The sequence below is a fragment of the Natator depressus genome, chromosome 2 (genome assembly GCF_965152275.1).
Source record: "Natator depressus isolate rNatDep1 chromosome 2, rNatDep2.hap1, whole genome shotgun sequence".
NCBI lineage: Eukaryota > Metazoa > Chordata > Testudines > Cheloniidae > Natator > Natator depressus.
The window spans coordinates 35,062,031-35,076,557 of NC_134235.1; the positions used below are offsets into that span (position 1 = coordinate 35,062,031).

General features: G+C 37.5%; 1 protein-coding gene across 28 annotated transcripts in view; it reads right to left on the bottom strand.

The window, feature by feature from the left end:
* RIMS2 (regulating synaptic membrane exocytosis 2) overlaps positions 1-14,527 on the bottom strand; it is a 737,938-nt gene that overhangs the window by 119,333 nt on the left and 604,078 nt on the right. For 27 of the 28 annotated variants that reach the window (XM_074943965.1, XM_074943967.1, XM_074943973.1 and 24 more), the window contains one exon: positions 7,857-7,957. In XM_074943965.1, coding sequence (XP_074800066.1) covers positions 7,857-7,957 — 101 coding nt within the window. Of the gene's footprint in view, positions 1-7,856; positions 7,958-11,886; positions 11,917-14,527 lie in introns of those variants that run through there. The other variant, XM_074943988.1, reaches the window with a different exon arrangement.

The following is a 14,527-nucleotide window of genomic DNA, read 5'->3' on the forward strand; positions in this document are numbered from 1 at the left end:
TGTTTCTGACTTATCTAGTAGTTTGGGAATACACTCAACCATTGCTTTGCCATTGCTGACCTTCATCAGATGTCCATAATCTGTTCTGGCTGTCACAGAAACTAATTAGTACTAAAAGTCTCTGGACTGGATACACAACATTCATGTTTCCTTTCTTGACATGTTCACCCCTCCATCAATTAAATTAACTCATTAAACTGTTAATTTACTAACTGTTTATGAGTGTTTCACTTCAGCACTCAGATATTTATCTAAATTATACCCAGCTAATTCTAGTCCTGGCTTTTCCCAGATTTTATTAATACATATAGGGCACCATTTTATTAAAAACAGGGAACATAACTGTGGTTTTTGTGTGCCTTAGACAAGTGAAACAAGTTACTTTAACAGTGCTGTTTTATGTAATGATAGCAAATTATTTGTATATAGCACTTGATATCGCCAAGAATTTTACAGATTAAACTAACATAAACTATATAGAGAGATCATTTACTTCACCATGAAAATATAGCCATGTCTGATCTAAAATACACTAATAGTAAATCAGTTCATAACAACAGAATAGCTTTGGACACAAAATGAAGGTATTATATTTAATGAAAATTGTGAGAAGAAATCGAGTAGACAGAGTATGATTGCCCTTGTTGGAATTTGGCTAGGACAATAGCATTAACACCCTTATCTTTTTTGATCATTAGTAGGGCTGACTGAAATTTTAAACTAAAACTGTTTTTCAATGGGAAATTGGGTTTTTTACTAAATGACATTTTCCATGGAAAACAGCTGCATAATATTTAGCAGTATCCTCACTAAACCTATAATACAGGAAACACAAATTAGAAAATTAAAAACAAAATAAAAAGGAGTGGAAGCAAAATAAATAAACAGAACAATACCAGAGTTTGAACTTCAGCAGTGAAGAAGAAACTACAGCTAAGCAGATTAGTGCCACAGATGCAACATAAATGCTTATCTCATAATTTGGATTTCAACAATCCCAGAAGAAAAACTAAAGCTATTGGGGGAAAAATAAACAATTATATTAGATTGCATTTTTATCCAAACACATTTGATTAATATCATAAAAACTGAAAATGGCCTTGGATATAATACATCAATGGAAAGAGAGAAATTTCCCAAACCATCTTCATCATCATCATCTTGCCCTTGAAACTCAAATCTAGAATTCTGAAAAATGCTTCGCCTCAGGTAAATCTTGAAAACTACATGTTTGGGTCCTTCCACATTAAACAAGATTTAGCAGAAAACAGATCTGCAATATCAGCACCCTGGTCCACAAACTTTACTGTTTATAATAAGTACTCTTGACTGGAAGTTTGCATGTCATAAGCAACACCAGAAAAGGGATGAATCCATTTCTAGACGTATAATTTTTTGCTCTATTGATGTTATCACATGCCATTTGTCATCAATCAATTAAAAGTCCTAATATATATCAAGAATCAAAACAATTGTGTTGAGTACCTTTAGTGCTCACAGACTTGATGGGGACATAGGAATTGCCACACTGGATCAGAGCCATGGTGCATCTAGTCCAGTACCATGCCTGACAGTGGGACCAGATACTTCACAGGAAGTTACAAGAAACCTTGTAATGGACAGTTACCAAATAGCCTACTCATGGGGAAAGTTCCTTCCTAATCCTAATAAGTGGTTGGCTTATGTTCTGAAGCACAGGGGTTTATTATATCTCTTCTAAACATACTTCATATAATGTAACTGTGGATGTCTCATTCATCTAAATGTCTAATCTTATTATGAATCCTACTAGAAATGTAGCTTTCCCGTAGCTATGAGTTCCACAGGGTAATTATGTGTTGTGTTATCAGTGTCAATTTTTCCCCCTCTCAATTATTCTTCAATGAACCATTGCATGCCTCCATTTGAATTATTTAGCCCTTTCGAGCTCAGTCCATATACTTAGAAGTTTACTCCTTAAGTTTGGAATTTTAAAAGGCGTCTAAGGACTTACATGTTTACATGGTGCCTTAGTCTGCACCAGCATCCCAAGCATTATCTGGCCCATGTGGATCCTGCTGAAGTATATTAAAAGTTCCCTTATGTGTGTTTGAAATCGGAATACATTAATAGGCACACGGGAACTTTTAGTGCATGCCAGCAGGGTCCACAAGGGCAAGTTAGTGTGCAACATGCTGGTGCAGACTAAATATTTAAACCTCACTGGTGTGGTCTAGCACACTGTGTAGACAAGCCCCTAAGGATGATACATTTCCAAATTCCATTGAATTCATTGGAATTTGGTGCCTAACTCCCTTAGGTGCCCTTGAAAATCCCAGCCTAAAGTTTTAGGTTCTGTTTTGGATGTTTCTAACTGGATCTAACAGTTAGTCGGGAGCTGTGAGAGACAATTATAGATGCAAAGAGGCAGAATCTCGGCTCATGTAAATTTTCATTGCTCCATGGAAGACCAGCTGAAGATCTGCCCCAGAATTCCTGACAGCCTGGAGGATTGAGCCCACACATCTGCAGAAGGTGCTACCAGTCTCTGGAACACAGGCCACAAATCACCAACTTTTGGTATGGTATGTGGGGATGGGAGCAAGAGTCTTAAACTACTCCTTTGATTGAGTGTTCCTTCTCCCCTCCAGCTCTGAGGGCTTAAAGGCAAAGAATGTTTTCAATACTCTAATAGTAGTTTCTGTGGTTCTTATGGCTGCCATTTGCAAGATATGCAAAATATTGAACAACAAAGAGAGGTGACAAACTCTTCTCTGGTACAGCATTTAATCAAATGTTTTAATAGATTATAATGGTACAAATCAGAAGGGCAGCACAGACAAAAGCATCACTGAAGCAAATATCTCAAGGAGTGCACAAAAAATAGATAAGAACGACATTTCCAGAGAGTGGGATGAAAGAACAAATTGTGGCCAGATTGGCAGCTAAAGAGAACCAGTAATGTGTGTGTGTGTGTGTGTGTGTGTGTGACACACACACACACACACACACACACACACACACACACTCACTAACTCTGTTCCTCATTGAATGTTCACTCAAAGGGAAGTGTCATACTGAAGCCTAGGTATTCCAAAGAAGTCTTTTGTCCACAGTTTAATTTGGCTTGACCCAGTTACCTTATAAATTCTAATGGGATCACAAAGTAAATATGGCCTTAGCTTTTTTACTACCTTTCTCCCAAATCAAATACAGCGCATTCCTGGTTATACATGTATTTTGCACTCAATATTTAGCAATTGTGAGACTTGGACTGTCATTATAGATTAAACAGAATTACAGTGTCATACAAAATTCAATATATAGAAGGTTTTTGTTAAAATATATACATCAGTTATATCATCAGTCTAATAAAAGATTGTTCTCTATACTAAGAATTTGAGTTCCATGAACATGAAGAATTTTTCCTCTTTTCTTTCTTCCTATTTTGAATCCAGCCTCTTCTTTCTCAATAATAACAAAGGATTAAACTTCTCTTTTGTTATAGAATGCCTCAATGGCCCCATCTTGACCTTTCCCTCTTCTCCATTTACCTTCTCTTCTACTGGTTCAAAACACTATAGTCCTCTTTCTAGGTAACAAGTCCTTGTGATAGAGTATACTGGACCTAGGAATACTCTACGTGAAAATACCATAAACCACGTAAGCATTGTAGAGATCTGTAGAGCATTGTATAGCCACTGGCTGTTATCTTGGAAGATAACTGTTGGAACACTTGTGTGGAACTGTGGTGCTGTTCCACAATACCAAAGTTCTTACTGAGCCACTCAGATCCCAAACCACCACCCACCACCTGGGTGCAGATCCATCAGATTGGCAGTGGGAGTAGAAGGTGGTAGTCAGTGGGGAGACATTCATTTGATGGAGAGATACTGGGACTGCTAAGACTATAGTTAAGCTCCATGCCATTAAACCCCATCAAATACTCCCAGCATGTGAAATCCAGGTTAAAGTTGCTAGTGTAAAAGTGTTTGCTCTACCTACAGCACAGATTTCATTAGATCCAAGAACAGTCAGGGCTGCTGGTTGTAGGTGTATTGTCAGATATTCCATAGTATTTGCTTTTGAGGAATGATTTTATGGCTTTAAAAGCAGAAGGGGTGAATCAGACCTTCTCAGTTAGCTCCAGATCTACAAGAGACTGTGTTAGCCAAAATGCAAATAGAGTAGCTCACAGGAAGGAGTGGGAGGTATATCCCCTCTGACAGTATCCAAGAGAAATCAAGTTACCTCCCCAGTGTATGCAAACCAGTATCTGAGGAGGGTGTGTATGTGGTGTGTGTGTGACAGACAGCATCCTACTCCAGGGGAGTAAGGAGACCTAATGACTTGAAGGGAAATTCTCCGAGTCTTGTAGCACAGGCCAGGGAAATAATCTCTCTGACTACCCTGACCAGGGGACCAGAGGCAGTACAGAGCACGGTTACTCACACGTCTAATCCTTTTTTGAATTCTACTAAGCATTTTACTTCAATACTGTCCTGTGGTAGTAAGTGTCACAGTTTCAGGGTAACTACACTTATATTTCCTCCTCCATGGTCCCTCCAGTGCAACCACTTAAAGGTTTCCAGCTCCCAGCCATCACTTCTCCTGGGCAGAGCCCCACGTCTCACTCCCTTCTTCCCTGGGGATTTGAAGTCTGCACAGCTCCCTATCTTACTGTGACATCCCCAGCCAGCTGGTCTCCCTAAAAAGCCAGCTCCTGCGGTTTGATTTCTTTCTCAGGGCTATGACCAATGTATTGCCAGCAGTTACAAGTTACCACATAGCTCCTTCTGAGCAAGCACATTTATTCTTAAGGAAAAAGTGTTAAAGAGAAAGCATATAAAATAATAAAAGATCCTACATGCCTGCTGAAAAGCATACCAGAGGTCACCCTTGACTTTAAGGCTGCAACAACACTGGATAGATAGATAGATAGATAGATAGATAGATAGATAGATAGATAGATAGATAGATAGATAGATCGATCATCTGCACTCACACCAGCTAAAAGAAAATTTTATAAAGAAAAGTCAACTTCATACTTCAGCCAACAGCTAAAAGCCCTGGGGTTAGGAAAAATCTTCTTCCACAGACTTATTATTGCATAATTAGCTATTTGGGGCAGAGGGGTTGTAGCTTCCTCTGAAGCATCTGTTCCTGGCAGCTGGCAGCGATGGAACAATACTAGATAGACCATTCGTCTAATCCAATATGGCTAGCCCTGTTGTTGTTGGTACACCTTTCCACTTCCTTAGCAATCATAATAGGAGGGTTATTTCCCCCCAGCAAATAGTAATTATGTTTATTTCCACCAAAATTAAAAATAGAATGGAGATACAACAGAAAATTCCACCTGCTAAACTCCACTTGCATGCCATCTACAGCTTAGTTAAAGAAACTTGTTCTCAGGTGAGGGGCTGCAGTAAACAAATTGTCTTCCCAGAAAACAGCAAACTTGACCTTATGCTAGTTGACAAATTTAGAAAATCAAAGCCACTTGCAATAGATATAGACTAGGAGTTTTCAGTTAGTATCTGACATACCCAGATCAGTTCATCAATATAAAAGATACTTGGCAAAAACCAGGTATATCATATGTATTTATTTATTTTCCTAACTCTATGTAATATTAATATTTAATTAAGAAAAATGGAACCAACAGGGAAATGGTGAGAAAGTGAAGACTGAACTCTCTGGGTATGACTTTATAAGATCTTAGGGATTCTATGAGATTCTATTGATGCACACTCAGTGATGCTTGTGAATGTGCCATTGCCTGTCTTCCTGGGCTAACTGGTAAGGCAAATCATTACCTTTCCAATGGTAAAGTGGATCCTGGCAGGGAAATAAATCTGAAAGTATACTTCTAGAGATAGTTTGCATAATTAAGAAGTGATTATTTTTAAAAATCAATCCGATATCAGACTTCCCATCCTCAACGCAGGAGGATAATGATGAAGATAAACTCATATACAGGGGGAGACAGCAGAAATGATGAGATGGTGGGGTCAAGGGGAAGAAGTGTTTCTTTGGAGCTACTGTGTTCTATGTGGTTTTCTTTGAAAAACACTTTTGAGGACCTAAAGATGCACCTTTCTGCATGTGTAGTCCCAGTGCTGTCTTATGGAGTCAGGAACTACACAGAATCAAGGGGACAGAATCAAACAGTGAGGGAGCAACTGAATTGGCTGAATAACTGCAGATCTATTTATATATTCACCATCCTTACATGGTACATAGAATTATAGCAGCTATTTATGGGGAAGTCTGGTCACAGCACCAAGTCCATTCCTGTACAAGAAAAGATAATGCCCTTCAAGAAAGGATATAACTGATAAACGTAAGAGTGATGTTTCCATATAAAATAAACATGAAAACATTTTCTGACCCAAACCCCCTTATACATGTTATTACATTACATTAAGTACTATGAGTGAACACATCCTTAAGTCATACAATACATCTACTGGTCTAAATGTTCAGAGCATAACTATATAGTTTGCCCATTTGTTCCAATGAATTCTAAATCTTTTCAGTTATAGACTCTTCCATTTTGTCTAGGACCTCTCACGAGGCTTTCATGTAATACTCCCACAATATCATGTACATTTTTTACTATGAGGAATTATGTTTTTAGAAAGCAATTCACTAAATTAACCAGAATTCTCTACAAAACTAATAGCACTTAATACAATTAATGGCTTCTTTATTTTCACATATTAGATAACCTAGTTTTACCTTATCTTCCCCATTACTTTGAGTAATGAACTGCACAATTAACATACAATGTCTGCAACAGAGTTTTTCTCCTCAGCAAGATTGTATAGCTAAGAAGTCTTATGTTTACCATTTACAGTCTCAAATTGATTTATCAGGTCTCAGAGAGGTCACTTAATTATTTTGTATAATGGAATTTTAAAATAATCAAGATATTTTCAATTCAATTAACATATAATAGATGACATGACCCAGTTCCAGATAACAGGAAATTTGGATCATAAATTTAGAACTGCATTGCTACATAGCCAACCTGATTACTTGCAAATTGCCACAATTACGTTGGAATCTTGTGTACTGATTTGACTGGTAAGGTTATCTATCCAAAGGCTAAACTTTCACTACCAGAATAAATAAAAACGATTATGTCTGTGCTGCAGAAGTCTTTAGAAGGCCAAGAAAACAATAACAAAAAAAGTTTGGAGGTCTATATGACTATTTGCTCCATAGCATGGAATTCAGGCACAGGTTTTAGTGGATCTCATTCTGAATTAGGACTCTAGGTACTTCCTGAGGCCTTATCTACACCTCAGGAGAAATTCAATCTAAGCTACGCAATTTGAGTTACATGAATAGCATGGATCTACTTACCGTGGGGTCCACACTATGCGATGCTCTCCCTTCGACTCCCCCTACTCTTCCTGATCCGGTGGAGTACAGGAGTTGACGGGAGAGTGATCTGCGGCCGATTTAGCAGGTCTTCACTAGACCTGTTAAATTGACCGTTGAGGCATCAATCTCTGCTCGTTGATCCCCTGGTAAGTGTAGACAAGCCCTGAGTCTATCGCTCCCTCTTTATCTTTTCTAAACTTGGGTCTTAATTGCTCATTCCACTAGACAACTAAATGGTCATTTCTCACTTTTTGAAGCAGATGAACACTACATTTAATCAATTAACTCCTATATCTTAAACTTTAGTAATCAAGAATGTTCTATATTATAAGGGTTTGTATGGTTGCTGCACTTATTTTAATTACTTTGCAACAGACATGCAAGAACCCCATGCAAGGTTCACTTGTCTACATCACCCTAAAAGAATATCAAATGTTTCAGATTAGCATATTTTGCTGCTTTTCAAAACAAAACTCCCTTGCCTTAGAATGATAATCTTGCTCCAGCCTGGAGTCTGATCCTGCTGCCTGTTTGTACTTGCTTATTTTCATTTGACGATTTCTTTCTTCTACATCCATACCACCTGTTAAATAGAAGAAATAAATAAATAATCAATTAATTTTGAATCCTGAGTTTAAAGTGGTGCTCATACAATTTCTTACAGAAGGGATATAATCTGACTTTTGCTTAAATTACTGTATCTGTGTTTCCAGGTAAATTAAAAACATGTCAAAATTATCCTTTTGTGGAAAAATTGGGAGAAAAGCCATAATTGCAAGAAATAGTAGTAAAGAATTAAGTATTTTAACTGTACCTTGACAAATATTTTATTCTCCACAGTTAATATGAAGAAAACTTTCAAATGAGGAGAGAATGTAAATGGAATAGAATGTTTCACTGAATAATTTATTGCTGCTATAGAAGAAATCAAGACTTTTATTTAAAGAAAATAAAGAGTAATGCAAAGGCAACATGTTTATTTCCAAAGGAGATATTGATCTTGTGATATGTTCTATTATGGTGATTTTAGCTCTTTTATATGAAATGACTGATTTTAGTTTCTATCAGTAAATAAGGATCACTGGAAATAGTCTGATTGGTTGGCATAGCTTTGATTTACCATAATTTAATATATTCATAACAATTTTTTAAAAATAATTTTGGAAAGGAATGCTAACAAGCTGCCCAGTGGTGTTGCTGTATCACTCTACAATGACATTCAGCCTCAAGAGTGATTTCAGGATTCATTCTTCCTGGACCACAGGAGACTAAGCACATAGTTAGCCTCAGTATGGGAAAAGGATGCTTGCTATGTCACTCAGGCAGCAGCCCTTTTCAGCCAACCTGCAGTGGCTGAAAGTACTAAAAGTGCCAAAAGAAAGTACCAAAACAAATGTGTGAGAGAGAACACTGGAGGTGGAAGGTTGCAGCCCCCAAACAAAATGGTAGGCAAATGTCCAAGCAAAAAGGGCATCTCTCCAATCAAGCAAAATATAGATATTTACTGGGTACATAAATGGTCTGATTCTTCTCCCACTTATTCTGATGTAAATCAGGAATAACTCCATTGCAGTCAATTGAGTTATACCAGTGTAAACAAAAACAAGGGAGTGGAGAATCAGGCCCAAAGTTTCTAGCTGAAGCAATGTAACTAATAGCATTACTTTTCATACAGTATTGTGGCTAAGTCACATTAATTTTGACTGATATATTTCGCATACTATACATTTTTCTGAGGAAGATGAAGATTTGCAAAGGAAAATTTCATTTCTGAATGGAAGCTGCTGTGTATTCAGCATTGTTGAAAATCTGTCCATTTATTTAGGCACCTAAATATAGGATTGGGGGGGAGCCTAACTTTATTTCCCCGGTACCACTGAAGTCACACACAAACCCTAAACATGGGTCTTAAGGAGAAATCTAAGTGGTAAAACAGGTCCATGTGCAGGCCCTCTGAACTATGCTTTGAATATCCTCTAGCGATAGTTCTACTGATGGCACTACTTGGTACCCGCAAAACCTGCAACTCTAACAGGAAATTGTGGGTGAGGAAGGGTGTGGAAAAGAAAAAATAAATGTGATGCACTATCAGCAGCATGCCCTTATGGTCTCTGCTTTTCCTTAAAAAACCCTAAAATAACCTAAACGAAAACAGTACATCCCAAATACTAACTGGAATGAAAATCAATGGGGGAAATGAATGAACAAGAAGAAAATGCTGTTAGAGGGATAGAGGCAGCTAATAAATAAAGCATACAGTGAAAAACCCTAAAAGAAGATAAATCTAATGTATCCCACGTTTAAATCAGCTACTGTATAAACCTGAACCAATAGTTGGCAAGCATCAAGGGACCACACTGATTCTTTGGTAATTTTCTATTTAATTAAAGTGCTTTTGATAGCGATTAACTTTATTTTTCAATAATTATTTTATTTCCTACTCTGAAAAGGGAGATGCAAGTGCTTTGATTAATAGATTGAAAGATAGTTGAATTTCTCGATAGCTTCTAAAAAGCACAGCTAAATGAATCCTTACTTGGAATATTTTTCTTCTTTTCAATGACAGAAATAACACAACAGTGTCACTGAAGATTAATGAAAATACTCCAACCCATAGTTAAAAAAAATAGATTTCCATGAAAACAGAATATTTTGAAGATTAATCCATACTTTTGGTGTTTTTAATGAAAAGAGAAAGGGATGAAGGGTAAAATATAAGCATTTTGGTTTTGCCCTGGTATGAAATAATCACTTCTGTTAAACTTGGAAAAGTTCATATTCTGTCATTTTTGTCATGAAAAGCTGAGGAAATTGTAAGAAATGGAGAAATATTAACTCTTGTATATGGAAAATCTCACAAATAGTTGTGAGAAAGCTGTTTTTATACATGTGGCAAAGTGAAAGCTGATACTTTGCATAGCTCCAGTTCTACACCCTCTACTGTGATACAGGTCTTGCACCTATAGCAAATATCAGCCACATGCAGAGACCCTGCTCAAGGCGCAATACTTCACTAAAGCCCTTTATTACAGTGGCAGAAGAATCTCTTCTGTTGCTGCAGTACATGTCCATACTGCAGTAGTGCAGCTGCAACTCTGTTGCTGAAGTATTTCTAGTATAGACATGTCCATATATAGCACCCTCTACTGAATCTCCAGGGTGAATGTCACTCCTAATTTACCTGAATAAGTAAGATTATTAATATAAACATATGTTAAAAGTTTTTGTTTTTGTTATATTCATAGTTAGCCCAATTTATAGACTCAGAGTTGATTTAATTATGCTGGGATACTTTCTGTTTATTGCAGAGAGAACTTTGGAGACCTACATTGTTTATAGATCCTCCCTTAAGTTTTAGCATTATTATTGAATTTTTGAATTCCTTCTTCCAAGAAATCTTCAACCCTACTAGCAAATCAATGAAAACTCTACAACTTTACACTGCCCCCTATTTCTGAATCACAGCTAGAGGGAAGATGGTGAGAACTGACAGCCATTTTGATACATATCCTGGTTGGGAACAGGAAGGGAATTCAGGATGGCTGAATCGCCCATATGTCAAAAACAAAAAGCCAAAGTTGGCTCACTGTGCTCTCAATAAGAAGAAATATATTTTAAAAAATTCAGACCGGTAACATGGAGAAAAAAATTAACCAAAATTCACAAAATGTAGGTTCTTCAGGACTGTTATAAGATTGCATTAATCAAAATCTGACTTCTTATAATATATTTTATCTCATATTAAAACATCTTCAACAAATAAATTGGATGCACAAAGGGGAAATCCTGGGGGTGGTGGGAAGTTCATGATGCAGCAGATCAGGTGTGATTCCGTTGTGCACAGAACTGACACATATAAAGGCTTTGCAGGGGTCACTGACAGCTATAGGCTAAGTTCACCAGTGACCCAATGTGTGGGAATACAGTAGAGAAAAGGTGTGGCTAGAGTGTCAAGATCTACAGGTGTAGAAAGTTTTGTGCAGGGAGAGAAGCATCTATCATCTGAGCTGTTACTTCTGAACATAGCCTGCAGTATTGGGCATGAATCAGCTCCATGTAAGCTATTATAGGCTAAGGTCCCAAACAGACGGAGTTGATCGCTCCAACAATTTTCTTATGCTTTGAACCTCGTCTCAGAATTTTATTAATAGATAATATTCTATACGTAACAGATCCAACATGGTTGGTGAAGAGCCACAATAGCTGGTACTGTGTACCTCCTTCCCAACCCTGGCAGAGAACATGTGTCATGGGGAAGCAGGCGTGGCTGTAGTGCTGCTAAAATTCAGCATGCCAGGCTGCAGAATGGCTGCTTGGAGGTGCTGGAACATGGCCACAATTTAGAGCAGTCCTGATAACACGCTGGGTGGTGGTGGTTATGTTTTCTACTCCTGATTTTGTATTAATCAGAGGAAATACAACACTGTATACCAGCTGTATAATACACGTTCTGGCTAAATATTGTAGTTGTACATCGTCTAAGGATGAGAGATTTTTAATAAGCTGCCCTACCTGCATTCCCATTCTCTGGATCTGCTTTCTTTTCTTCTATAAACAAATGAAAGCAATGTGTAAACCAAAAACAAAAGGAGAGAAAGAATGCAGAAAATAATAATAAAAGTAATAGGAATCATGCATTAAAGGAGTAAAATCCATCAAATTCATTTAAATTCATGACTTTTGTTAACCAACCAAGTAAAGTGTTCTACATTCCGAAGGTTATTCACTGCATACTAGCATGTACATTTTTGCACCCTTATTAGAGATTTACTGGAGGGAACCCATGGGATCCCTCACTCTCACAGATCTTGGGAGACAGACCAGTCCCGGCTTACAGACAGCCCCCCAACCTGAAGCAAATACTCTCCAGCAACCACACACCACACAACAAAAACACTAACCCAGGAACCTATCCTTGCAACAAAGCCCGATGCCAACTCTGTCCACATATTTATTCAAGTGACACCATCATAAGACCTAATCACATCAGCCACACTGTCAGAGGCTCGTTCACCTGCACATCTACCAATGTGATATATGCCATCATGTGCCAGTAATGCTCCTCTGCCATGTACATTGGCCAAACCGGACAGTCTCTACACAGAAGAATAAATGGACACAAATCTGACATCAGGAATCATAACATTCAAAAACTGGTAGGAGAACACTTCAACCTCTCTGGCCACTCAGTAACAGATTTAAAGGTGGCAATTTTTGCAACAGAAAAGCTTCAAAAACAGACTCCAATGAGAAACTGCTGAGCTTAAATTAATATGCAAACTAGACACCATTAACTTGGGTTTGAATAGAGACTGGGAGTGGCTGGGTCATTACACAGATTGAATCTATTTCCCCATGTTAAGTATCCTCACGCCCTCTTGTCAACTGTCTAAATGGGCCATCTTGATTATCACTACAAAAGTTTTTTTCTCCTGCTGATAATAGCTCATCTTAATTAATTAGCCTCTTACTCCACCTTTTCATGTTCTCTGTATGTATATATATATATATCTTCTTACTATATGTTCCATTCTATGCATCCGATGAAGTGGGCTGTAGCCCACGAAAGCTTATGCTCAAATAAATTTGTTAGTCTCAAAGGTGCCACAAGTACTCCTGTTCTTTTTGTGGATACAGACTAACATGACTGCTACTCTGAAACCTGTCATGGGTGTTTATGCACTTTCAGTCTCATTAACACAGTCCATACAAAAGACAGCAAGGCAGGTGTCAAACACAGTTAGCCTATCGTTCTCATGAATAGTGCGTCATATAAAGAAAAGCCAAAAACATACTTGTGCTGTATGATTTAAGAAGCAAATACAGGATTCAGTCAAGCGGTTCAAGCAGGAATATTAAATGTCTCAATTTTTTCCCCAGTAACTACTTTAAATCTTTTTTTAGATAACCAATTCTTGTAGCTCCCATAGGTCACCAGATTTAACAACAATGCTACTGTAGTTTTGTCTTCAAGCTGGGGTATGATGAAAAATAAAACAAAAGATAATAAAGGCAATACACAGCCCTGTTTTTGCACATAATTCCTACTGACTGATGTCAACAGATATTTTGAATGCAGATCAAGGGCTGTATATAGACCTAAGTGTTTCTCTGGAAACAGGAAATGAAAATTAACTGAATCCCTATCCAAAAAATTTGCCAGCATATACACTATACTTTGAAATCTAAGTTTGGCAATTAATGTATAAGCATTCAATGTCAAAAGGAAATTTACTTTTAATTAGAATTATAAGTATATTTATTCTTCAACTCAGTCTCTCTCTTTCTCATCATAAGCCAAAATAAGATTAATTAAAAACAAAACAAAACCAAAACCAACCAAACAAAAATGACTGAAATGTTGATGGAACAAAAAACTCCTGCAAGTCACAAATCCAAAATACATTGTATTATTCAAATTATTAAACCTTTTATTTCAGAATTGCCACTTATTAGGGGATCTTTTCCACATTATTATTATTTATAGTGCACAGACCACCTCTGTCCTAGTGGAATAATACAAAAGATAAATCTTAAATAAATATCACAAATCTGACTTCATCTATAATTTGTAGTTAGCTACCAAAGGAAAGGGCCAAATTGTGCCTAAAGAACAACTCACAGCAGGGTCAGGGTATATGTGCATCATACAAATATAGGCTCTTGGAATGCAGAGAAAGCATGGATAGTGCATCATCCTTTGATGTAGTACAGCTTTCATTCACCTTCCTGTGGGGAACCAGCTCTGCTGGTCAATGTGGAGGGGAACATGGTAAGCCATCATTCTACCCCCTCTCTGCTCACTTGGGGAAGTCAGTATAGTGTAAGGCATATTAATATGCTTGGTTCCTGGGTATATATGCAGGCTTTGTGGGATGTTCTTTACACCTCCTATCCAGCCTTGTGCTCTCATATAAAGAGGTCTTCATATAACCTACAGCATGAATGGTATTAGAGAGACAGGTGGGTGAGGTAATATTTTTTATTGGACCAACTTCTGTTTGTGGGAGAGACAAGCTTTCAAGCTACACAGAGTTCCTTTTAGAAGTAGGTCCAATAAAAGATATTACCTCACTCACCTTGTCTCTCTAATATCCTGGGACTGGCACAGCTACAACACTGCATGCATCATCATCTGGTAGTGAGTAATGAT